Source organism: Camelus bactrianus, chromosome 11 (assembly GCF_048773025.1).
Source record: "Camelus bactrianus isolate YW-2024 breed Bactrian camel chromosome 11, ASM4877302v1, whole genome shotgun sequence".
Taxonomy (NCBI): domain Eukaryota; kingdom Metazoa; phylum Chordata; class Mammalia; order Artiodactyla; family Camelidae; genus Camelus; species Camelus bactrianus.
The window spans coordinates 48288933-48316657 of NC_133549.1; the positions used below are offsets into that span (position 1 = coordinate 48288933).

General features: G+C 37.8%; 1 protein-coding gene across 10 annotated transcripts in view; it reads right to left on the reverse strand.

Moving 5' to 3' along the window:
- The window catches only part of PCGF5 (polycomb group ring finger 5), a 284658-nt gene that overhangs the window by 25993 nt on the left and 230940 nt on the right, over positions 1-27725 (reverse strand). For all 10 annotated transcript variants that reach the window (XM_074373976.1, XM_074373974.1, XM_074373970.1 and 7 more), the window contains 4 exons: positions 25184-25280; positions 16200-16255; positions 16029-16088; positions 13409-13557 (listed from right to left, as the gene is read on the reverse strand). In XM_074373976.1, the coding sequence (XP_074230077.1) occupies positions 13409-13557; positions 16029-16088; positions 16200-16255; positions 25184-25280 (362 nt within the window). The remainder of the gene's footprint in view (positions 1-13408; positions 13558-16028; positions 16089-16199; positions 16256-25183; positions 25281-27725) is intronic.

Here is a 27725-nt window from a genome sequence, read left to right on the forward strand (position 1 = left end):
GCTCAGTAGATGATAATGAGGCTGGTGGAGACAATCTTAAAAAGATGACCCTAGAGCAGTGATCCTTCCCTAACCACTTCATTTCATAACACACACTGGAAATGGAAACATCCCTACTACACATGGTGGGAGGTGCTGGGGCAGTGGATGTGCGGCCCAGGCCCTGCCCCGCTGTCCTGAGGGGATTAACATTTCAGCACACCTGTGTATTTGAAGAAATAATATATGGCAAAGATTTGTTTTGTGTTTCAAGATTGTTAACTTTCCCTTTCATGGCACAATCCCCTTGACTTCTGACCTGTCCCTTCTAACTCAGGCCAGAAGAGGAATAGTTCAAAAAAGGCTCCTTTCTGCTTCTAAGAGGCTTTCTGCTTCTACCCTAGAGGCTTTTTCACTCTGTATCCCTTTGTTTTTAGAAGAGTTAAAGACCAGATCCGAAATCAGATGGTGGTCCATATCACAAGTTAGATGGGCTTCCGGTCCTAGGGTACAATGAAATAAATTCTAATTCTTATGGTAATGACTACTGACTGTTTTTATTTCGTTATTGAAAAGAAACACCCTGCTTTCCTCCCTTCCCCTTCTTCAGAGTGGTAGGTCAGTATCTCCACCAGCTAAAGCAATTGTCAAACTTGACTCTGACTTTTTAAAAAACTGAAATATAATTCAAATGCCATAGAAGACACCCTTTTAAAGCATACAGTGCAGTAGTTTTCAGTATATTCATGAGGTTGTGCAACCATTACCACTATCTAAGCCCAGGATATTTTCATCACGCCCAAAGAAGCTCCATACCCAACAGCAGCATACTCATTCCTCCCTCTGCCCAGCCCCTGACAACTGCTAATCTAACCTTCTGTGTCTGTGGGACTGCCAATTCTGGACACCTCATACAAATGGAACCATGCAATACAAGGCCTTTTGTGTTTCATTCATGCTGTATGTGCTGTAGCATGTATTAGTATTTGATTCTAGTTTATAGCCGAACAATATTCTACGGGGCAGATTTACCACATTTTGTTTATCCATTCATCAGCTGATGGACATCTGGGCTGTTTTGACTGTTCCGTGATTATGAGTAATGTTATGAACATTCATGTGTAAGATTTTATATGACTATGTTTTCGATTCTCTTGGGTATACGTTCAGGAGTGGAACTGTTGGGTCGTATGGTAACTAACTTTCTGAGGAACTGCCAAACTGTTTTCCACAGCAGCCGCATCACTTTACCTTCCCACCAGTGATGCATAGAGGTTCCACTTCTCCACATTCTACCCAATATTTATCGTTTTCCTTTTTAAAAAATTACAGCATCGTAGAGGATGTGAAGTGGTACCTCATGGTGATTTTGATTTGCACAGCTGTAATGACTAATAATGTTTAGTATCTTTTAATGTGCTTACTGGCTATTTGTATACTTTCTTTGGAGAAATGTCTATTGAAAACCCACTTAAGAAATGGATTATCTTTTTGTTAACTTTTAACACTCCTTTATATCATATATGTGGCTTGCAAATATCTTCTCCCATTCTGCAGGCTGTCTTTTCACTTTGCTGATAGTGCTCTTTGATGTACAAAAGTTTTTAATTTTGATGAAGTCTAGTTTATCAATTTTTTCTTTTGGTGCTTGTACTGATGGTGTCATTTCTAAGAGTCCACTGCCAAATCCAAGGTCATGAAAATTTATCCCTATGTTTCCATCTAAGAGTTTTATAGTTTAGCTGTTATATTTAAGTATTGATCCATTTTTGAATTAACTTTTGTATACAGCATGAGGTAGGAACCCAACTTCATTTCTTACATGTGGGATATTCAGTTATTCCAGCATCATTTGTTGAAAAGATGTTCCTTCTCCTTGAATTAACTTGGCCTTGTGTCAAAAATAAACTCATTGGAGATAATACAGATTTATTTCTGACTCTCAATTCTATTTCACTCATCTATATGTCTATACTTATGCCAGTATCACAGTCTTGATTACTAGAGCTTTGGAATTTGGGCTTTTGTTCGAATTCTTTTGTTCTTTGGAGTGTTTTGACTATTCTAGCTTCCTTGGATTTCTGTAAGACTTTTAGGACTGCCATAAAAGGTAGTTAGAATTTTCACTGAATCTGAGGAGCAATTTGGGCAGAACTGTGATCTTAACAACATTAAGTAAGTTTTCTAATCCATAAACATGGAATACCCTCCCGTTTATTGAGGACTTCTTAATTTCTTTCAATGTTTTGTAGTTTTCAGTACACAAATCTTACACTTTTTTGGTTAAGTATATTCCTATTTCATTATTTTTGATGCTACTGTAAGACAAATACTTTCTTAATTTCATTTTTAGATTGTACATTCCATGTTTATCTTTAACTGTTGTATCCTGCAAACTTGCTAAGCTTGTTTACTAGCTAAAGTAGTTTTTCTGTGGATGCTTAAGGGTTTTCTATATATAAGACCATACCATCTGCAAACAGAGATAGTTTTACTTCTTTTCCAGTCTGGATGATTTTATCTTTTTCTTGTCTAACTCCTCTAGCTAGAACCTCCAGCACAATGTTGAACAGAAATGGTGAGAGCAGGTATCCTTGTCTTATTCCTTATCGCAAGAGAAAAGCTTTCACGGTTTTAAAGTTAACTATGATGACAGCAGTGGATTTTTTTGTAGATGCCGTTTTTCAGGTCAAGGTAGTTCCCATCTAATCCTAATTTAAGTGTTTTTACCAAGAAAGAGTAATGGATTTTGTCAAATGCTTTCCCTTCATCTACTGAGATGAGTATGTAGTTTTTACCCCTTTATCCTATTAATCTGGCGTATTACCACTGGACCAACCAACTTGGTCATGGTGTACAGTCCTTTTCATATAGTGCTGGATTCAGTTTGTTAGTATTTTGTTGAGGATTTTTGCATCTGTGTTCACAAACTGGTCATAATTTTTCTTTTTTTCTAAACTTTTTTGCAATTTTTATTGTGTTAAAAAACATGTAACACAAAACTTACCATCTTAACCATTTTTAAGTGTATAGTTCAGCAGTGTTACGTATACTGACACCGTTGTGAAATAGATCTTCAGCTTTTTTTCACTGTGACAAACTACAGTAACAACTCCTTTTTACCCTCTCCTCCCAGCCCTGGTACTCACCATCCTACTTTCTGTTTCTATGTATTTGACTAGATACCTCAAGTGGAATCACACAGTATCTGTCTTTTTGTGACTGGTTTATCTCACTTAGCATAACATCCTCATGTTCATCCATGTTGCAGGATATGACAGGATTTCCTTCCTTTTAAAGGCTGAATAATATTCCATTGTATACACTACATTTTGTTTATCCATTTATCTGCTGATGGACATCTGGAATGCTTCCACCTCCTGGCTATTGTGAATAATGCGGCTATGAACGTGGATGTCCAGATTCTGCTTTCAATTCTTTTGGATATATACCCAGAAATGAGGTTGCTGGATCATAAGGCAATTCTGTTTTTAATTTTTGAAGGAACCCCACATTGTTTCCCATAGACAGTGCACCATTTTACAATTTCACCAGTAGTGCACAAAGGTTCCCATGTCTGTCCTCACTAAAACCTGTTTTTATGTTTTGTTTTGTTTTTGATAGTAGCCATCCTAAAGGATGTGAGGTGATACATTATTGTGGTTTTGCTTTTCATTTCTCTGATGATTAGTGGTGGTTTTTTTTCTTTTTCTTTTAATTGAGTTATAGTCAGTTTACAGTGTAGAGCACAATTTTTCAGTTATACATGAACATACATATATTCATTGTCGCATTCTTTTTCACTGTGAGCTACCACCAGATCTTGTATATACTGTATATATTTCCCTGTGCTATACAGTATAGTCTTGTTTATCTATTCTACATATGCCTATCAGTATCTACAAATTTTGAACTCCCAGTCTGTCCCTTCCCACCCTCCTCCCCACTGGCAACCACAAGTTTGTATTCTATGTCTATGAGTCTGTTTGTTGTGTGTGTGTGTGTGTGTGTGTGTGTGTATTTATTTACTTATATATATATTTTTAGATTCCACATATGAGCGATCTCACATGGTATTTTTCTTTCTCTTTCTGGCTTACTTCACTTAGAATGACATTCTCCAGGAACATCCGTGTTGCAGCAAATGGCGTTATGTTGTCATTTCTATGGCTGAATAGTATTCCACTGTATAAATATACCACACCTTCTTTATCCAGTCATTTGTCGATGGACATTTAGGCTGTTTCCATGTCTTGGCTATTGTAAACAGTGCTGCTATGAACACTGGGGTGCAGGTGTCTTTTTGAAGTAGGGTTCCTTCTGGATGTATGCCCAGGAGCGGGATTCCTGGGTCATATGGTTAGTCGATTCCTAGTGTTTTGAGGAATCTCCATACTGTTTTCCACAGTGGCAGCACCAAACTGCATTTAGTGGTGGTTTTTTTTAACTGAAGTACAGTCAGTTACAATGTGTCAATTTCTGGTGTACAGCATAATGTTCCCAGTCATGTATGTACATACACATATTCATTTTCATACTCTTTTTTATGAAAAGTTATTACAAGGTATTGAACATCGTTCCCTGTACCATAAAGAAGAAAAATTTTAATCTATTTTTATATATAGTAGCTAATATTTGCAAATCTCAAACTCCCAAATTCATCTCTTCCGACTCCCTTTCCCTCAGTAACCATAAGATTGTTTACTATGTCTGCGAGTCTGTTTCTGTTTTATAGATGAGTTCATTAGTGTCCCCCCTGCCTTTTTTTTTAAGATTCCACATATAAGTGATAATCATAATAATAATAGTGATAATCTCTTTCTGGCTTACTTCACTTAGAATGATGATCTCTAGGTCCATCCATGTTGCTGCAAATGGCATTATTTTATTCTTTTTTATGGCTGAGTAGTATTCTATTGTATAAATATACCACAACTTCTTTATCCAGTCATCTGTTGATAGACATTTAGGTTGTTTCCATGTCTTGGCTATTGCATATAAGCACTGTTATGAACGCTGGGGTACATGTGTCTTTTCAAATCAGAGTTCCCTCTGGATATATGCCCAGGAGTGGGATTGCTCGATTATATATAAGTCTACTTTTAGTTTCTTGAGAAATCTCTGTTTTCCATAATGGCTGCACCAAACTACATTCCCATCAACAGTGTAGGAGGGTTCCCTTTTCTCCACACCCTCACCAGTATTTATCGTTTGTGGACTTTTGAATGATGATAATTTTGACTGGTGTGATATCTCATTGTAGTTTTGATTTGCATTTCTCTGATAACTAGCAACATTGAGCATTTTTTCATTTGCCTATTGGCCATTTGTATATCTTCATTGGAGAATTGCTTGTTTAGGTCTTCTGCCCATTTTTGAATTGGGTTGTTTGGTTTTTTTGTTATTAGGTTGTATGAGCTGTTTATATATTCTGGAAATTAAACCTTTGTCAGTCATATCATTTGCAAATGCTTTCTCCCATTCTGTAGGTTGTCATTTCATTTTGCTTATGGTTTCCTTTGCTGTGCAAAAGCTTATAAGCTTACTTAGGTCCCATTTGTTAATTTTTGCTTTTATTTCCATTGCCTGGGTAGACTGCCCTAAGAGAACACTGCTAAGATTTATGTCAGAGAATGTTTTGCCTGTGTTTTCTTCTAGGAGGTTTATTGTGCCTTGTCTTATGTTTAAGCCTTTAAGCCATTTTGCGTTTTTGATGATTAGTGGTGCTAAGTATCCTTTCATATGCCTGTTGGCCAGATGTATATCATCTGCAGAGAAATGTCTATTTAACCCCTTTACCCAATTCTTAATTGGATTATTTTTGTGGTTGAGTTTTAGAGTTCTTTAGACATTCTGGATATTAGCCCCTAAAATTATGACTTGTAAGTATTTTCTCCCATTTCATAGGCTGGCTTTTTACTCTGTTGATTGTGCCTTTTGATGCACAGAAGTTCTTTTAGTGCGATGTCTTTGGTTTTGGTATCAGATTAATACTGACCTCACAGAATGAGCTGGGAACTATTCCTTCCTCTTCTATCTTTTAAAGAGTTTATGAAAAACAGATGTCAATTCAAATTAAAACATTTGGGCTTTTCTCTCTGGGAACCTTTTTTTTCTTTTTAAATTACTAATTTCATCTCTTTGCCTGTTATAATAGGTCTTCAGATTTCTGTATTTCTTGAGTCAGTTTTGGTAGTTTGTGTCTTTCTAGGAATTTTCCATTTCATCTAGGTTATCTAATTTGTTGGCATTCTATTGTTCATAGCAGTCTCTTATAATCCTATCTTATTTCTGTAAGGTTGCTAGTAATATTTGTTCTTTCATTCCTGATTTTAGTAAGTTGAGTCCTCTTTTCTTCTTAATTTGTCCAGCAAAATATTTGCCAATTTTCTTTATCTTCTCAAAGAACAACCTTTTGGTTTTGTTAACTTTCTCTATTGCTTTTCTATTCTCTATTTCATTTTTTCCTAATCAAATCTTTATTAATTGCTTTCTTTTGCTTCCTTATAGTTTGTTCTTTTTTCTGGTTTCTTAAGGTATAAGACTAGGTTATTAATTTGAGATCTCTCTTCTGTTTTAATGTAGGTGTTCATCGGTATAAATTTCCCTCTAAACACTGCTTTTACCACATCCTGTAAGTTTTGGTGTGTTATGCTTTCATCTTCATTCATCTTATAGTATTTTCTAATTTTCCTTGTGATTTCTTCTTTGACATACTGCTTATTTAAGAGTATGTTGCTTAATATCCACACATTTGGGAATTTTGGCAAGTTTCATCTTGTTACTGATTTCTAATTCCATTGGGGTTGAAGGATATAGCTTGTATGATTTCAATCCTTTTAAATTTACAGAAATTTCTTTTGTAGCCTAACATAAGATTTACCCTGATGAATGTTTCATATGTATTTGAGAAGAATGTGTACACTGCTGTTGTTGGGTAGAGCATTATATAGATGTCTGTTAGGTACAGTTTGTTTTGGTGCTGTTCCAATTGTCTATTGCCTTATTGACCTTTTTTTCCTATTTGTTCTATCCATTATTGAAAATGTGTGTATGTAGAGAGGTACAGCTCAGTGGTAGAGTGCATGCTTAGTATGCACAAGGTACAGGGTTCAATCCCCCAGTACCTCCATTAAATAAATAACTAAATAACCTAATTATTTCTTGTCACCCCCCCCCAAATCTTTAAAAACTGTCATATTGAAATCCATTATTGAAAGTGGTATTGTCTCTTTCTCCCTTCAATTCTGTCAGTTTTTGCTTCATATATGTTATGGCTTCATATATTTTGCTGTTAGGTGCATTTATATTAATAACTGCTATATTGCTCTGATGATTAACATTTTTATCATTATAGAAACATCCTTCTTTGTCTCTGATAATAATTTCTGTCTGAAAGTCCATTGCCTGACTTTCCTATAGCCACTTCTGCTCTTTTGGTTAATGTTTGCATGGTATTTCTTTTCCCAGTGTCCTACTTTTAACCTATTTGTGTCTTTGAATCTAAGGTACGTCTCTTGTAGACAAGACAAGTTGTATCATGTATTTTTATCCAGTCTGCCCAATTTTTGCCTTTAACTGGGGAATTTAATCCATTTCCATTTAAGGTAATTACTGATAGGGTAGGATTTATATTTGCTATTTAAAATTTTTTTCTATTATGTCTTAGGCCTTTTGTTCCTCTATTTCTCAAGTATCATTTTATTTTGTGTTAAAATGATATACTAGAAAATAGCTCTTTAATTTTTTCTTTTACTATATATTTTCAAGTTACTTTTTTTGTGATTTCCCTGAGGATTATAATTAACATCTAAATTTATAATAGTCTACTTGGAAGAATACTATCTTACTTTCAGTAGCATATAAAAATTTGCTTCTCTGTAGCTGTTTATCCCTCTCGTCCCCTTCATGCTATTTTTGTCACAAATTCCATCTTTATACTTATGTGCCCATTAACACAAATTTAGAGTTACTGCTTTGCAGTCATCTTTCAAATCAGATAGGAGACAAAAAAGTTTACAAATAAAATATACCTTCATTTTGCCTTTTATATTTACCTGTACCGTTACCTTTACCAGAGCTCTTTATTAACGTGCATTTGAGTTATTCTCTAGTGTCCTTTCATTGAAGTTTGAAGGATGACCTTCATTATTTGCAGAGAAGGTCTGGTAGTGACACAGTCTCTTGGTTTATGTTTATTTGGGAGTTCCTTAATTTCTTCTTCCTTTTTTGAAGGATATAGATTTTTGATGCACACAGAATTCTTGGTTGACAGTTTTTTTCTTTCATCACTTTGCATATGTCATCCTACCGCCTGGCATCCATAACTTCTGATGAGAAGTCAGCTGCTAATCTTATTGAACATCCACTGAACATCACTTGTGATAAGTCACTTCTTTATTGTTGCTTTCAAGATTCTCTGTCTTTCGATAGTTTGATCATGATGGGTCTAGCTATGAATTTCTTTATCACACCTGGAGTTTGTTGAGCATCTGGGATGTTTAATGTTTTTCATCAAATTTGATAAGTTTTTGGCCATTATTTCTTCAAATATACCTTCTGCCCCTTTCTCTCGTCTTCACCTTTGGGGACTTTGATTATGTATATGTTGGTAAGCTGGATGCTGTCCTACAGGTCTCTGAGAATCTGCTCATTTATCTTCATTTCTTTTCTTTCTGTTCCTCAAATTGAGTAATCTCAATCTACCTTCAAGTTTTTAAATTCTTCTATGACTCAAATCTGCTGTTGACCCTCTCCAGTTCATTTTTCATTTCAGTTAGTTATTATACTTTTTAACTCCAGAATATTTTAAAAAATTATTTCTTTTTATTAGTATTTTCTATTTGGTGAGATTGTTCTTGTACTTTCACTTAGATATTTAAACATGATTTTAGTTCTTTGCATATATTAAAAATGGATGATTTAAAAATCTGTATTTAGTCAAGTCCAATGTCTTGGAGTCTTCAGGGACATTTTCTATTGTCTGCTTCTCTTCCTGTATATGGGCTATACTTTCTTGTTTCTATTTGTTTCACAATTTTGTTGAAAACTGGACATTTTAAATAATGTGGCAACAGTGGAAATCAAATTTCTGCCTGCTCTTCAGGGTTTGTTGCTGTGGCTTTTTCTAATTTCTCATTGTTTAATGACTTTCCTAAATTAATTCTGTGAAGTCTTTATTCTCTACGGTATGTGGCCACTGAAGTTTCTACCTAGTGGTCAGCTAACAACTGAACAGCAATTTCCTTATACACTTGGAACCAGTAAGTCTCCCAGTCTTTGCTGAGGGACCTGTATGAGTTTTGGGGCATGAGTCCATCATTTACCCAGACTGTTGACAACTCTGCCTTAGTCTTCACTTCCCACTTGTGCAGAGCCTCAAGTTCGGCCAAAGGTGAGCGTTTACAGCCTACTAGTGTCTTTCCTGAGTATATACAAAGTCCTATGCATGTGCCTGGCCTTCTAAATTCCCAGGAATATTTTTGAGTTTTCCAAAGCCCCTATAGACTTTGATATCTATAGACATCTCATTCTTCAGCTTTTCCTTTTAAGCTTTTTGGTTAAGTCTATTGTTTGCCTCTAATGTTATTTATAGCCATGAAGTTAAAACATTTGTCTGTAATTAGTTTTGATGAGTGTTCCTCCCCCTTCTTCTCCCTAGCCCACAGAGAAGATTTTATCCACTGGGCAAGCTCTAAGTCAGGTCTAACAGAAACAGCCTTGTAAGTGGGATATTCCAGGAACCACCAAATTATAATTATTTGGCAATTAAGCTTTGAAAAAGATCCATTTTTGTTCTGTCCCTTTGGTGCCTGAGAGGTGGAAAAGTAGGATATAATTTTTTCAAGGCTATTCCAGAGCTCAGAGTAGGCGGTGGGACTAAGACAAGTTAAAATGCCACAAAGCTCACTATTCTCCCCAAGAGTCAGCCATTTTTTTCTTAATGCTCCATGGGCTTCTGCAAAGGATTTTAGCCTTTGGTTAATTATCAGATTTCTGACACAGCTGATTCTGAGTTTTTGCCAGTTTTTTCATTGCTTTTATGAAGGAGCAAATTTTTGGAGGTCGTTACTCTATTTTCATTGCCTTCTTGCTCTTGACTTTGACTTTTGAATTGCAGTAGGTATACTGTATAAACTATACATGCAACTGGTCTAACCACCACATTTGAGACTCTCATCCTACTACAGAGGAATGAGATGGCTGAAGTTATAAAGGAACATAGGCATAATTTCTTTCTCTTTAGGTGCTGTATAATCCAGTTTAAAGGACAAGACACAACAACAACAACAAGATAGTATCAGTGCCTGGTACCTTTAGGAACACAGTAAGTGCTGATTTAATTAACAGCAGACAACCCTCATTGAGTGGTAAATGCCAAGTTTGACAGAATTTCAGAGAAGGGATTAACTAGGGTGGAAAAAACATCACAAAGAACAGAGGTCTCTTGGGTCTTGACAGAAGTCTAGGACAGTGATGAGAAGAGGGAGGGCTTGACAAAAGGGAAGGACTGTTCAAGGTTTTAAAGGGTTTTAAATATTCTCAATATGAGCCTTTATTCTGGATGCAATCCTTTGTCAGATGTAGGTGCCAACATATATGTTGGTATTCACATATAAAGCAATTATCATTTGTCTTGAGAGGAGAGAGGAGGGTTCACTGACAGAAATAATGGGACATAAACTTATCAAAATAGGGGTTGGTAATCTTCAAAGGCCTTGAATGTTAACACAAGGAGTTAAGACTTGATTCCACAGGCCAGAAAGTGGCAAACTATGACCATGGCCCTCAAGCCACATCTGCCTGGTTATCTATTTTCCTAAGTAAAGTTTTACTGGAATGCAAGCATGCCAGTTTATTCATGACCATCTCTGGCTGCTGCAGTGCAACAAGTAAGCTGAGCAGTTGCAACAAAGCCTGTATGGCCCACAGAACCTAAAATATTTCCTATTTGACCCTGATACTGGCCACGACTCTGGGCTTCATGCTCTGCCTTGCACACACTTAGGCTGCAGCCTCAGCCACGGAAAATAAAAGAAATTAAGGATACAGGAAACACTCGAGGCTACTTTAAAAACTCTAGATGTATGTGAGCAACACTAGACTGAGGGAAATTTTGCATGACTTATGACTGGTTGAAGGGAAAGGATAAAAGGTCAAAAATGACTCTATGATTCTGAACTTGTATGACTGGTTGAAAGATGGTAGTGATAACTGAAACTGCATGTCTGGAGTAAAGTTAGGTTAAAGTACAGTACAATGAATTTGTCTCTAAACATCTTAAGTTTCAGCTATTAGTGAAATCCCCAACTGCGATTCTGTAAGTAGTTAGAGATAAAATACCTCAACCTGGAAGAGATGGCAGGGTTAGAAAGGGGGATTTAAAAGTTCTTTGCAAAGGGAAGAGGGTATAGCTCAGTGGTAGAGCACATGCTTAGCATGCACAAGGTCCTGGGTTCAAGCCCCAGTACCTCCATTAAAATAAATAAATAAATAAAATTACCCCTCCAAAAAAAAAAAAAAAACTAGAAAAAAATTGGTAAAAAAAAAAAATATATATATGTAAAAATAAGTAAGTAAATAAAAGTTCTCTGCATAGTTGAAGCCACAAAAAATGGAGGTGCCTTCCTAGTATAAATACAGAGAAATAACTGGATGGAGGCCATACTCACATGTATCAAGAAGAAAACAGGAAGAAGTGGAGCCAGTGGAGACAGTATAGGAATGGCCAGAGAGGAAAGCTGGGAATTAGGGTAGCAGAATATGAGTCATGTAAGCAGTAAAAGCTGTTGTAAGAATGAAGGCACAAGGATGAAAAAAAAGTCTATAAAGCAAACAGTGAATGAATAAAAGGTCAACTGGCATGAAGGTGTCAAAGATGCCAAACAGAGTATCAAGGCAGAGGGCAGTTAATTTTTAAGATGGATTTCTAAAAGTCTATGCTTTAAAACTTTCATACTAGAAATCCTGCAGAGAAGTAGACTTCACATTTATTTATGAAAAGATATTCCACCCTCCTATTGGCTTAATTTTCACTACAAGATAATAACTCCCGTATTAGAGAGCTAAAGGATAATCATAAGCTCTATTGAGAAGAACCTCCCCAAAAGGGGATTGCAGAAATTATTTGGAATAGAGAGATGTAAAGTTATTTAAGAACTCTAGGGGAAAAAAGCTTACAAAAAGGAAAGGCTGCTGCACCAGAGCATAAAAAAACAATAGAGACACCTGGAGGATAAAACAGGGACAGCGGCTGCTTCTCTAAAGATTGCTGCACTCTATCACAAGTCCTGCCCAACCAACCTCTCTTAACTAAATAATCTTATTGTATTATAACTCTGTATGCATGAGACCTAACCAAAGTACCTTGAGTGAAAAAACTTACGAACATCTTTACTGACTAATATCTACACAGTGAATAAATACTCATTGAATCACTATGCTCATATACATTCCTTTTTGCAAGATGCTGGGACAACCTAATCAGAGTAGAAAATGTATTTGTTTTTAACTCTAATAGGAAAATGACATTAAATGTATTAGTGAAAAATTCAACCCACTGGCCTACAGATCACACACAGGAAGGAGAGGAAAATAAGAGACACTGAATATAGGTATTTGAATACAAACATGCAATACAAAGAGAAACAACATTCTCCATGGCTGATATTTGCTAGGATAAAATGACAAAAACCTATGTACCAATTTAGAAGCTAAAGTAGTAAACATTTATAATGAAAACAACCATTTAAAGACCAAAGAAAATCAACAGAAGTGAGTATAGAGCTCCTTTACAAAAAGGTTCAATTAGCAGGTAGAGGGAAACAGGAATGGAAACCAGGATTAGAGACAGACACAGCAGGAAACATCTGGGAGCCTACAAGGACTCTAAAAGTTCCCAGGTACTTTATGACATCCAGTTTTACTTAAAAACCAATTAATTATATTATTCATAAAATGTATTGGCCATGACATGGATAGCTTTTTGAGTTGCAAATAAAAACAGAGAAACAAAAGATAAAATGAGAAGAGGATGAATAAAAGAGTTGATGATGCTGACCAACATGAAATGATTGAGTCTGAGCTGGTGACCACACTTAAAAAAGGAAAAACATTGTATATGAACTCCCAACAAAGGTATAAAAGGAGGCAGAAAGAGAAACACAGCCATGATTCTACACATTGGCCACTAGGTGGTGGCATTGACCCAGGACAGTTCAGTTGTGAGGGTTGGAAATCAGGAGCCTGAAGTGAGCAACTACTTGGCCATCTGCAGGTAAGAGACTGCCCGAGAATGACAATCTCTTTGTTTATGTTAATAAAAACTTTGAAAGCAAACATTTTGAAACATCAGAAAAATTCATTAAGAAATTATCAAAGGTTTACTATAAAGTGATTATGAAAATACAAAGGTCCCTTGTCCACTCACCTTTACTACATTGTCCCCTGATTGTCCATTATTTCGTAAACAATCTAGACATATAGCAATTTGTGGGTCACTTCTATGATAGTCTTTATCATCTTGATTTTCATCACCTTCTTCATCTACTTTAGGTTTGTCAACTTTTGAAGTATCATCTGCATAATTTAAATAAGACTAAGTTAGATATAACTCAAAGTTGATTTTATATTTATAATTGAGCAACAATATACTAATCATCAAAATAAAAATAAACTTAAAAAACATTTGTTAGCAATTTTGATGAAAAATAACTGAACATGTTAATACCTTTAAAATGTCAACCAACTTAACACTGGAAATACTTTTTAAAGACCATCAATGACTTATTAACACAGCTTATGATTTCTAGGCTCACTGGGAGATCCAAATGAAAGAGTCAGGATGAGCTATGTACTTGGTCACAAAAATGATTGCTATTAGTGATTAGACCACTTAGAAACTTACAGGATATAAAAATACTTCCAAATTCTCTATATATTCAAATTTAAAACCAGGTCCTCTTCTTTTCAAACTATAAAATAGTCTCTAAGGTCTCAAAATTTCAAATTATTAGATATTCATAAAATTAGCTCATGAAATAACGAGTAGAATGGATTAACTTTTTAAACATGTATGTAGCTATGTAACATATTAAAACTCCACCAAATAAATCTGAATAGCATATTTCATATTATAAACAAATGTATTAAACCTATGAAATACCAGCAGCCTACAAATAATGCAACTGTATCTGTTGACTCATTTACTGAGTGCATTTAACTCTGTTAGACATGCATTGTGCTAAGCCTGAGGGAACAATACTGAAACTAGAGTGTTACCATCCTCACCCTCATCGTGTCAGGGTATAGAAGGAGATACAGGCAAGTAGAGAAAACAGACAGATGGAAAAGTCCAAAGGTAAGGACTCTAATGGGAGAGGTAAGACAGACCATGTGGGCACTATAACAGAGGCAATAAACCCAAACTCTGGGGTGAAGCAGAGATTCAGGGAAGATTTCCAGATAAAACATCTCAAAGCTGAAACTTGAAAGAATCAGCCAGCCAAGCATTAAAGTATAGAAGCCCAGGAAAAAAAAAGACCATTTAGTTCCTCTTTAATGACTGCAGTAAAAGCCTAACAGTGTATCATACAGGGTAGGTGGGCTCTTTCTTCTGCCTTTTTATATGGAATCCACATAGACAGGAATTGCCTTTATGAACCAAACTCAAGCTCCAAGAAAAGGTCCAAATTCTCCACCCAAACTGAAGACCAAATATGATAAAATACTTTAAAAAGGGAGAAATATGGGGTAAGGGAGTCGAACACAAAGTAGACTGTAGTCCTTCACTAGTCAATCAGAAGACACACAGAGTTGCGGACTAACCTGACCACATGGCTTCTGATGACAAGCCCTGGCCCCTGGCCTCTTGAGAAGGTAGTCAGAAACTGGAAGATTCATTCAGTTTTACCTATATTTTTACTTAGCACTACTGTCTAAATTGCAATTTACACTTGGTTAAAACAAGCCTTTAGTTAAAGTCATTTTTTTTTGCCAGGCTTGGCTTCTTTGCCAATTTCGATGTTACAGATCAAAAATAATCCCTTGCTATCTTATTGCAGTCATGCAAAACTATTCTCAAACCTCCCCTGCTATAGGAGGTCAGCCCTGTACAGGTAAGTTGAACTAATAAAACTCTGATCCCCACTTTATATATGAAAAGAGAAAGCCATTTAAGTGATAAATAATTGACGATCCTATGATCTTATGGGAAAACCAGGCTGGAAGACTGAGCTCACAAGTGAGCCTATAAAATACAAAACTACATGTACATCCTTGAAGGATTTGTAATCGTATTTAGGCCATCTTGAAATAAATCTCATGTTAAGTAACAATGGGAAAGGATCCTACCTCCTTTTAAAATCAGATATGATGTATTATTTTTCTTTTGTGTGAATTATATACATACTAAAAACCTTTCCTCTGCCCAGTAATGTTTGCCACTTTGCTTAAATTAGTATTAAAATTTACTGATTGCCAAGTCTCCTGGGACTCGAAAAGGAAGTCTGGACACTTAGCACAGGCTTTGGGGAAAATTTCCCTAAGTGTCTGAGCTCCACCTCTGAAAAGCTCATTCTAGACGATCAGAGCACAGCAAGCTCCTCTGATCTGGCCCTCAGCTACACCCCAATTTCATCTCCTATTAAACATATAAAATAAAAAATTAAAAAACCCAGCAAAGCCCTCACTGTTTTTAGCTGCAGGCTACAGCTGTCTCTTACTTTTGTCTCCTTTAGCTTTCCAGCAAACACTGCTATAACCAGTGGTCACTTTTCTGTTTCATCTCCTTTTTCTCTTCCTAAAGTCCAATTTTCTCTATTTCCAATTACCTCAGCTGGAGTGACTCTAGGTTTACACGCATTTAACATAAAATCTCATGATTTTACATAAGATTCTTAATCAGAGAAAGGTTCATAATGTAAACAAAAAAGTACATGAATATTGTATAGGAGAAATTTGAGCTTCAAGAAAAATTACTTCACCACAGCTACAAAAAGCTGAATAACTTGAGAGAGTCTATCAGATATGAACATAAAAAAAAAAGTCACCTTGTCCATTTTCTTGAGGCTTGTTTTTCTTCCAAAATTCAGATTCACGCTCAAGTTCTTCTAATTTAAAAGAAAAAAGTATAAAGATAATAGAAGCAGTCATGAAATCTTTAGTAGAAATGGTGGTTTCATAAAACACAAAAATCTGCAAGAACCCAAAGAGCAACTTACGTTCTCGTAGTCCAGGGACCAGCTTAAATATAATTTCCTCTAATGTGTTATCCAACCTTTGAGAGAGGAAAAACAGAGAATATACTAACAATGAAGACATCAAAATCCAGTATGTAAACAGTTTTGAGATCTGTATCTCATATGTTTTACAAAATATGGAACAAACACAGTTTTAGCATGTGTACCACACTCAATCCCTCTGCAGGTGGAGCACATCTACTTCTAGCCTGTCCCACTGGTAGACAGATGACAAAAATGGTCCCACCCCCAGCTCTCTCTACAATCTACCCCTTCTGCACAGGACTTTGAAAGTCCTCCCTTGATTAAGGGATGGAGTCTATTTCTCCACCCTGAGAATATCAGCCAGCCTTGAGACATGCTCAGGCCAGCAGAATGGGGCACAAGTGACATTGTGCTTAGCTCTGAGCCCAAGCCTTAGGAGGCATATCACGTGCTTCGATGTACTCTCTTTCTTAGGATCCTGCCACCCTGAGAACAAGTCTGGAGGATGAGACATCAGGCTGCCCTGCTGAGGCCACCTCAGACTAGTTCATAGACAGCCCCCAACAGGACAGATGCCAGCCAAGATAACAGAGCAGCCAACCAGAGCAGCAGCTGACTGCAGTTACCTGAGTGAGCTCAGCAAAGACCAGAAGAACCACCTAGATCTGTGAGCCACACAGAATTGTGAGGAATAAGTGCTTTTATTATTGTTTTAGCATGAAATTTAGGGGTGGTTTGTTATGCAGCAATAGCTGATACAGTCACTTGCAAAATGTCTACCACTCTGCCTCTTTCCTATGAAGGAAATAATCTCCATTCCTCTCTTCTGGTAAATTTAGACCATTTAGTCATTCAATCTTCCTAGGTAAAAAAATATTTATCTTGACATTGTCCTTGTTTTCCACTTCCTTCTGTCTCTGAGTATAACTCCTTTCCATGGCTTTCATTTCTTCATCTCACTCTCTTGCTCCCACAACGTCCATCCTCTCTTCCTCTCCCTCATCCTGCTCAGCTGCACAACTCTTCTGACCAAAAACACACATACTTTTCTCACAGCTGAAAAAACTCCCAACTTTGGCATAACCTAGTCTTTTCATGCTGTTAATGGCTTCTCAATCTTTTCTTCCAACTGGAAGAGCTTTGAAAGCATATCAATGTGACTTCTGATACACACTTAAGATTCTTTTACTCAACTGAACTCCCCAAATCATCCATACCTTCCATACTGAATAGATTTAAAAAAAATTTTAGAATAAAAATAATATAAATTTTTTTAATTTTCAAAGTCATTTCTCTCCCACAATGCTCTGCAGCTGTTAGTCAGTGTTGCCTGATGCTGCCTCCTTGAGAATTTCCTTTGATGCTTTCCTTTTTCTTTTTTTCTCTTTGTCTCTAAATATTTTTCTTTTTCCGACTACCTTGACACCTCAGTGTTCTCCTTTGCTCTGCTCCTTGTACTCTCTCACCTTTTCTACGAGCTGCCTTCCTTGAGGATCTCATCCACTTCTGTGACTTCAAAATCAACATACAGGCAGATCACACAAGTGCACATGCGCATGCACACACACACACACTGGGCACACGCAGACACACGTCTCTTTGCCAAGCTCGAGTTCCACATTTCCAGCAGGTGCTGACTACCTCAAGCACCTCCTTCTGTTCATCTATGTCAAGACTGTCTCATCTGTTCTCCTTCAACAAAATATTGAATGCTTGTCTTACTTTTTAAAAATTAATTTTAGAAATGATACCATAACTCTCCCAAATAGGCTCAAAATGCAAGGGATATCTTAACCTACTTCTGTCTCTCTTGCTTACACATTCACTCACCAAGCCCTAGACAGCTCCTCCTCAGTGTTCCCAACCCAGTCTTCGCACACCTCCCATCCTTCCATTCCCTCAATTACCACCCCACTGCGAGGACAGCGTGGAGACATCTCCCCTTACCCTGATGTGCTCAGAACCAATCTTCCTTAAGCACTAACGTGATCATCATTTGCCTGCTCCAGAACTAATGTCTTCCCACCACCTGGCTTCAAGTGTTTACCTAACTCGGGTCCGACCTACAAGTGGCACCTGGTGCTGTTCTCTTGTCACTCTTCTCGAGGCAGCGGGCTTCGTCAGTTACCCCCAAGAACGCCTTGCCCTATCCAATCTGTCTTCCTCCTCGCGCTCTTCTTCCTGGCTCAAATACTCTTGCCTACTACTCTCCAGCCAAACCAATGTTACCTTATGCTTCAGGATGTAAATACTCGTTCACAGAGTATTCCCAGACTATTTAAAAGTAGCAGTACTTAAAAGAAGCACTATTCCTCTTCTTAATTTAGTATTTGTTTTATCAATGTAATACATATATATAATTTACAGATCAAACTTCCCCATAACCTTGTATTAAAATACAACATTCCCATGCTACACCCTCCTTGTTTCTGATACCTACAACCACAGGGGCAACCACTTTCAAATCCAACCACGTCCTCCCCTTCTAGTATTTACTTTCACATTTGTATATTAAAGACAGATAAAAACACAAAGTCATACTTTTTCTGCTGCCTAGATTCTTCTGACCCCCTTTAACAGAAGACAGAGGTCTAGTTCTCTGAAGTCATCCTGCCACGCCCCTTTCCTCTCAACATACTTTTTCACAACTCCCATCTTCCTGATAGTCTTACTGCCAGTTTTTGTTGAATATCCGCTGTTGACATGGTTATGATTATATAAATATCCACAGTATACTCTGATAATAGGTATCTCCTCATTCAACTTTTTTCCTTCCCTGAAGTTAGTCACTGCTTTCTTTTCTTCACTTTTCATGTACCTATTCCCCAATTCTCTAAAAGAATTTCTTCTTACCACGTACAAACTGTTCAGGAATCAACCAGTCCCATTTCTGTCCCTGTCAGACATCATCCCTCGCCAATCCGACTGCTCCCTGCCCTCCTCATCCAGCTCAGGATTTACTCCACAGTCAGTTATTAAAGCCACACCCCTGTAGTACCTTCAATTCCCTTGTCCCTCCCTCATTTGCTCAAAATTCTTTGGCACAGCCACAACACTGGTTAAACCCAACTCTCCATTAACATGTGCGTGTACCCATGGGCTGGAAAAACAACCACACCCCTTCGAATTTGTAACTACAACCCAGATGTGCCTTTAAGGTTGCCAGGAATCGTATTACAGTTTCCCAGTCCATTTATTCTCTCACTTTCCTGGACAACACACTTCTCTCCTCAAACTCCTACACCCCCTTTCTCCATCCTTACTCTTGGCCAATAAACATTTCCTCCTCAGTGAGACACAAACTTCCGCCGACTCAGCCACCATAACCACCTGTGGCACCTACACCCATGCGTACTCCGCCCTCCCACCTGCTGCTGCAGATGATCTGTCAGTGCTTCCAGATGGAGCCCATCTCTTCTCTTCTACTCTTAGGTTCCAGTCCCTCTTACCTACTCAAGAACATGGCTTCAGCAGTGCCCTCTCTTCCACGACTATTATTAACTCTTTGCTCTCTCCTGGATCATTCCCTTCAAACATACCATTCTTTGTCCCATGTCAAAACAAAATAGAAACCCTCTTGACTGTACTCCCCCTAACAGCTACTACCCCCTTTCTTTGCCCCTATTTGTGGCAAAACTGGAAAGAGTGGTCTCTACTCACTGTTTCTAATTTTTCTTCCTCCCTTTCTCTCTTGAAGCAATCCAGCTAGTTTCTACCTCATAGCTCTACTGACAAGTGCCCTTGTCAAGGCTGATGACCTTCAGGGTGCTAAATCCAACCGTCAGTTCTCAGATCACAACATCAGGCACAGTGGATCACTCTTTCCTCTCTGCTTGGCATCTAAGCTTCACACTCTGGGATCTTCCTTCTCCTGCACTGACTGTGCCTCTTCAGTTCCCCTTGCTGGTTCCTCCTCCTCTCCCTGATCGCTCAGTGTCGGAAGGCTCCAGCATCAATCCTGGGTCCTCCACTCTTCCCTCTGCTCTCACGGCCTCAGTGATCTCATCCTGTCTCACAGTTTTAAACATCGTCTACACACAGAGGACCACCAGATACTTAACTCCAGCCAGACTTCTCCCCCTTGAACCACAGATCTGTATATTCACCTGCCAACTTCTCTCTGCTCTGAAACGATCAACAGACTCAACATGTCCAAATCCAAACTCCCAATCTACCCATCCCTAAAACCTGCTCCATGCTCAGTCCTCCCTGGCTCAGCTAGTGACAGCCCCACTCTTTCAGCTGCTCAGGTCAGAAATCCTGGAGCCACACTCTACGCTTTATCTCACACCCAATGTCCAATCCATCAGCAAATCTTACTGGATCTTTTTCAAACTATGTCCAAGATATGACCATCTCCTGCCCCTGTACTACCATCCCTTAACCTGAACCACTGTGATCACCTTCTAACTGTCCTCCCTGCTTCTACCCTTGCCTTACTATGTGCAGGGTATTCTCAACACAGCCATAAAGATGATCCCTTTAAACCTAAGACAGGCCATGTCCATCCTCTAAACAACTCTTGCGATGGCTCCCCATTTCATTCAGAGTAAGACACAAAATTTGACGGTGGCCTGCAAGGTCCCTGGACTCCAACCATCTCTGAGCTCCTGGCCCACCACCAACACCCCGGCCTCCCTGCAGCTCCCGGGACAAGTTGCAGGTACACTTCTGACTCCAGCCCTTTGCAACAGCTGCTCCCTTAACCTGGAACAGGCACGCTTTCCCCTTGACAGCAATTCTGTGCTCAAGTCTCACCTGCTCAACGAGGCCTGTCTTCACCAACTCATTTCAAGCTGCCACTTGTCCCTCCCTTCACATCCCGATGCCCCTCACCTGTAGCACTTTTCCCTTCTCCCTTTGCACTTTTCTCTTTCTAACGTACCGCATAAGTTTCGCATGAAATGGTCTGTCTGTCTCTCCCTACAAAAATATTAACTCTACAAGGGCAAAAATCTTTGTTTATTTTGCCCACGAATAGACCTCAAGCACCCAGAATGGTGCCTGGACAGAGCAGGTTTAGTAAATATCTGCTGAATGAATGATTCCTCATAGAGTTCTCCAAACTCTCTGCACCATCTATATCAATGACGTCCAGCAGAAGTACGAGGTGAGTCAATACGTAATTTTAAATTTTCTAGTAGGCATATTAACAAAAGTATTTTACATGGTTCATGTAAAATTAATTTTAACATTTTATGTATTAAAATGTCTAATACTACATTTATTTAGTAACTTTTACTTAATAATAGGTTCTATTTAACGGGAAAGTATTCATACTGCTTCAGGTTTTAATTTTACTGAATTTAAAGTAAAAATTCCATTCCTCAGGTGTACTAGCAACATCACAAGTGCTCAACAGCCACCTGTGGCTAAGGGCCACCGTCTTAACAGTCCTGATGCTGGACCTGCTGCACAGCTGTCTTACCCCTTCCCTTCCGTCCTATGTTAGGTTCTTGGTTTATCACAGCATACCCTTCAGTGGCCTCCTGAGAAAGGGTACAGAGGAGATAAATCTACTGATAGCTGGGAGCACACACAATGGTACCTACTGAAGAAGGCTTACTTCCCCTTGTTTCTTGCTAACAAAATCTGATTATGTTCTGGCAGCAATGTGTCCAGCCTTAGGGATACATTGTGATTTGCTAAGGCACCTTAAAATCCCACACCACCCCTTACCTAGGGGTTGGCATGTGACCGAGTTTGGGCAAATTAGAGAAAGCTTGCTGGGGGGACCTTTGGTAAAGACTCTTCCCCGTCACCTCCGAGAATACTCCGGTCTTCTGGGTCTGATCAGCCATCACTGCCACCTATCTGCTCCCCAGCGCCCATTCTGCTGCCGTCAACTCTTACCCTTTCAACAAGTGTTTACTGAGAACCTACTATGTTCTAGGAGTTGTCCTAGGTACGAAAATACTGAAGTTCTTGCTACTACCTCTGTGAGTTTATGTCTTTAAATAAATGTCATTGGTAGTAACTTTAGTGAGATAGGAGGGGAAACAAAGCTCTATAAAGGATATCAGTAAATAAACTGACAAAGTGGAATACTGAGGGTAAAGTGTATCAATGTAACAGTACTGTGGTAATGCAAAAGACTATCTCTTTACTTAGGAAATACGCGCTAAAGTATTTAGGTTAAGGCCATGATGTATGTAACTTACACGCAAATAGTTCAGAAAAAGTAGGGGGAGAGAGAACAAGCATGCACACATGAGAAAAAGCAAATGAGATAAAAAGTTAATGCAGACTAAGCTGGGTAAAGAGAATACAAGTGTTTCCTGGACTACTTTTATTTTTGCAACTTTTTGTTAAGTCTTAAATTATTTCCAAATAAAAAGTTGAAAAAATTTATGATATAATATTTTAGCCAAGGGATTAGATTTGATCAAATAGTGACTTGATTCCTTGAGGTATCAGACAGTCAAAATCAAAAGTTAAGATACAACATAGCACTTTATTTTTTTGATGACTAACGAAAGTTTTATTAAAGGATAGTCAGTTTACAATGGTATATTAGTTTCTGGTGTATATAATAATTCAGTTATATATATATATGTATATATATATATATATTTTCCTTTTCATATTCTTTTTCATTATAGGCTATTACAAGGTATTGAATATAGTTCCCTGTGCTATATACAGTGGGACCTTGCTGTTTATCTATTTTATACATAGTAGTTAGTATCTGCAAATCCTGAATTCCCAGTTTATCCCTGACACCAAAAACCAAAGCAACAAAGTCAAAAATAAGTAAGTGGGACTACATCATACTAAAAATCTGCACAGTTAAGGAAGCCATCAACAAAATAAAAAGGCCATCTGTTGAATGGGAGAAAATATTTGAAAATAGCTGATAAGGGGCTAATATCCAAAATATATAAAGAACTCATACAATTCAATAGCAAAAAACCAAACAATCTGATTTTTAAAATGGGCAGATGATCTGAATAAACATTTTTCCAAAGACATACAGATGGCCAACAGGCACATGAAAAGACACTCTACATCACTAACCATGAGGGAAATGCAAATCAAAACCATAATGACATAGCACCTCACATCTATTAGAATGACATTACCAAAAAGACGAGAAACAAGTATTCGCAAGGATGTGGAGAAAAGGGAACCTTGTGTGTTGTTGGTGGAAATTAAACTGGTGCAGCCACTATGGAAAACAATACGGAAGCTTCTCGAAAAATTACAAATAGAACTACCACATGATCTAGCAATTCTACTTCCGAGTATTTATCTGAAGAAAACTAAAACACTAACTTGTAAAGATATATGAACCCATGATCACTGCAGCATTACTCACAATAGCCAAGCACTTTAAACGGTGTAGGGAATAATTATCACCTGTTTGTTACAGTTTTTGATAAAAGCATCAGGAAAAGAATTCATTTGAAAGGAGAAGCTAACTCTGTTCTCCTCTGAATTATTTACCAGGGCTTCTTGATCTCAGCACTTCTGACACTCTGGGCTGGCTCATTGGGGTCGGGGGCTGTCCTGTGAACTGTAGGATGTTCAGCAGCATCAGCATCCCTAGGCTCTACCCTAGATGCCAGCGGCACCCACCCAGCCCTGATAATCAAAGATGCCCCCAGACACTGCTAAATGTACACTGGGGAGCAAAATCACCCCTAGTCGAGAAGCACTGACATATATCCAACCAGCAGAAGCCTTGCTCAGGACTCCAGACTACAGTAGACCAACAGTTCTCCAACTGTCAGCACACGTCAGAGCCGCTGGGCAGGCCTGTACTTAGTAAGATGGGATCCCCTCTCAGAGCTGCTGATTCAGTGGGTCTGAAGTGGGGCCTGGGAACTGTCATTCCTAACAAGATACTAATGGCATGGGGACCACACTTTGAAAACCAATGGGCCAGACATTTACTTGTAGACAAATTATTCCAACTACAGGCACAAAAACAGGAAAAAAAAAAAAAAAAAAAAAGGTCTGAGATGTAAGATTTGCAAATCCAGATCTATAAATACTGACAAACATCACACAGAGATGAATGTTATACGTGGGCTCTCTAGAGAATATCTAGTTCTGTTTTTCGGTGGGTACCTCCCTGCGATCACGCAGTTGACCTGTGATTGAGCTACAGGAGGAACAATGAGAAGAAAACAGGCTTAGTGGTGTGGACATCTGGCTTGCAGCCAGGAAGTGACACTTGATTTGCTGAGATCTTAGGCAATGTCATGTCACTTCTATAAATTTCAATTTCTAATCTCAAAAAAGAATTTGAATTAGGACCTTATACAACACTTTCAGCTTTAAAAGTATGTGATTATACTTCTTTATACTATTTATTTGGTATAATGATTATACCATTAAGTAAATGGTAAAGGGTAGTCATTTTGAAAATTCTTTAAGTTTTACATAAATGTTTGTACATTCTTTTCTGAATATATGATAAATTTTTTTAAAAAGTACCAAGATTAGTCTTCCTCACTAATAGGTCTGCCCTCTTTCCACTATAGCTCAACTAATATAGAGTATTGTGTAGAATCTTAAAACACTACTGTATAGCACAGGGGACTATAATTCAATTCTTGTAATGAGCTATAATGGAAAAGAATCTGAAAAAAATATATACATGTATGTATATTTATAACTGAATTGCTTTGCTGTACACCTGAAACTAACACTGTAGATCAACTATATTTCAACAAAAAATAAGAATTAAAAAAATACTGAAAAATACCTACAAAGTAAAGTAACTCTGAGAGCCTGAGATAAGTTATAATTTTTAATTTGGAAATGTTTCTTAAATATTTAATATGTCCTACCTTACTTTTTATTTCCTTTTAATAAAATAGATTGAAATAAAATGCTCTAAAATGAAAATCATAATATTCATAAAACCTATATTAACTGAGTCAAGGTGCCAACAAACATTATGATACATAACAAAAATGATTGAGTTCATATAATTTATCTAAGTTAGATGAACTACAAATATATTTACTTACCTCAACATTTCTAATGGGTTTGTCTCATGAACCTGGTTGCCACACCTTGGACAATCATTGCTATCTTCAAAGTGCTGGACAATACAAGTCTTACAGACTGAGGAGAAAGAGGATGTTAGGTTAAAAATTGTATTCTACACAAAGAATACTATTCTTTAATCAAACTTTCCAAGACCTTAAAATTTAACACTATAAAAAAAACCCAACTGAAGTAAAGCCTACTGCCACAAAATAAAAAGTGTATCTGCTGTTTTTCTTCAATACATTCACAAATCAAATAATTTATTCATACTACTATAAAAAGCTGATGCACTTACATAAAACACTAGGTTTTTCTCATTTAAAGAAGTAGGACAAGGAAAGGAAACAACTGTTAAGTCTGCATTTATTTCTTTTCCTAAAAATGCACTTGAATGCAACATAAATAGTTCTTAATCATACGTGAGAGTTTTCAACATGTTTGGATTACTTTTTACTGGCAGGGTGTTCCTGGGACAAACCAGGAGTGACAATGGAACTTGTGGCCTTTGCAGAGTGAGGAGCCTGTGCCCACAGGTGCCATAGTCCCATGGAGCACGAAGGATGCACTTGGGCATCAAGCTGGTATGAAAGCTCGAGACATGAACCAAGAGAACGACTAAGAAACTGACAGAGTAATTCAGATTTAAAATAAGGATTCCATACAAAGACAATGGAAATATGATTTGTGGCTTTTCTGCTACAAGCCTATATAGCTTGCATCTCCTCCAAATTAATACTCCAAATAACACTAATCTTTCTATTTATGAATCTCTCCCACTTTTTCCCTAAGCTTCTTACCCACCAACTGTCTTGCCCCAAAACCTTAGACATATTTACAGCACCTGAACTAAAAAAATTTTTAAATTCAATTCCCTATCCCAATACCCCTCCTCCATTTTATTACCCTGTAAAATCTGAAGTTTCCACCTAGTACAGACCAGCTCCCCCACCTTTTATAACTCCATGACAAACTACTTTCCCTCCGCCTCATGCCCCACACTATCAAAAAGAAGTAAAAGTTTATCTAAACGACTCATCAAGAGTGAACACTAGGATTCCTGGTACTGAGATTAGGTCTGCAAATTCAAGCATATCACATATCCGAATCAGACAGCAACGGTCAGCAAAGAATTCTACTAGGCATCTAATTTAAAAATCATCATTACACACAGAGAACAGAATCTTGGTACTTCCTTTCACTTATCTATTCATTGGCTCAACAGCCAAGCCTTGTATCAGGAGCTGGGGACACAGAAGCAAGCAAAATCAAGCCCAAATCCTCAGAGCGCTTATATTCTATACTTGGGAAGGTGAACAAAGAATTTTAGTTAGAAACAAGTGATATTTTCAAAAGAAAAGAAGGTAGAGTGCTGGTGACTGCCACCTATTTTTATGAGTGATCAGGTTAAGACTTTCTAAGAAGGTAACATCTGAGTAGATTTTTTTTTTGCTGAATGAGTACAACTGAATCCCATATTCTCTACCTCTTTTTACCATTACATACAGTTATGTAATGGTAAAAACTAATACTTTCTAAGTATTAGAAAACTTAAAATAAAAAAGCTTAGATATGAGTACTTCTGTCCTCCACATTTCTTGGCCCCCAAAACATTCTAAATGTCTTTTTAGAAAGTTAATGTTTGGGAAGGGAGGTCTGCCTTTTCTCTACATACTGAAGTAGAGGAAAGAGAAGCTGAATTCTTTAAAAGATTGCTGGTATTTGCTCTTTTCCCAGGGACACTAGGTAAGTCTCTGAAATTTGGGAAAGAAGGCAAACAGGACAGATAAGAGGCAAGAATGAAGGGGTGTTACAAAGCCTGATTCTGTCTTGAGGCTCTGATCCTGCCGTGGAGCTCTGATCACTGTGGTTCAAAAGGTTTATCAAGCTCAAGGGGGTTCAGGAATTCCTGGCTGTCCACCAGCCCTGGTCAAACAGAGAGGCACGTGACATGCCTGGGGCAAGTCCTCATCTGGGTCAGGCAAAAGGCCAAGGGCGAGAGACTATCCTCCCAGGGGTGAAGACACTAATCTCAGTTGCTGAAGAAAGAAATACAAGGCTCATTCATCCAGAGGGGCACTGGTTTCAAGAATAAGGCTGCGTAAGGCCAAGGCAGCCCCAGTGCTCGAGGATGCCCGATGGGGAATAGTAATCTATATTCTAGATCTGGACTGTCCAGTATGGCAGCTACTAGCCGCATGTGGCTGCTGAGCACCTGAAATGTTGCTCGTTCAAGCTGAGATGTGATGTAAGTGTAAAACACACACCAGATGTCAAAGACTTAGCACAAAAAAAATCTCATTAATGATTTTTATACTAATTACATGTTGAAGTGATAATATTTTAGACATACTGGATTAAATGAAATATATTAACATTAACTTCATTTGTTTTTTTTAAATGTGGGTACTAGGAAATTTAAACTTACACAGGTGGGTCACATGTTATTTCTACTGAACAGTGCTGAACAGAAGGAGACAGAAAGCCCCATCAGGAGGTGACTGATCTTTCACACCAACACTG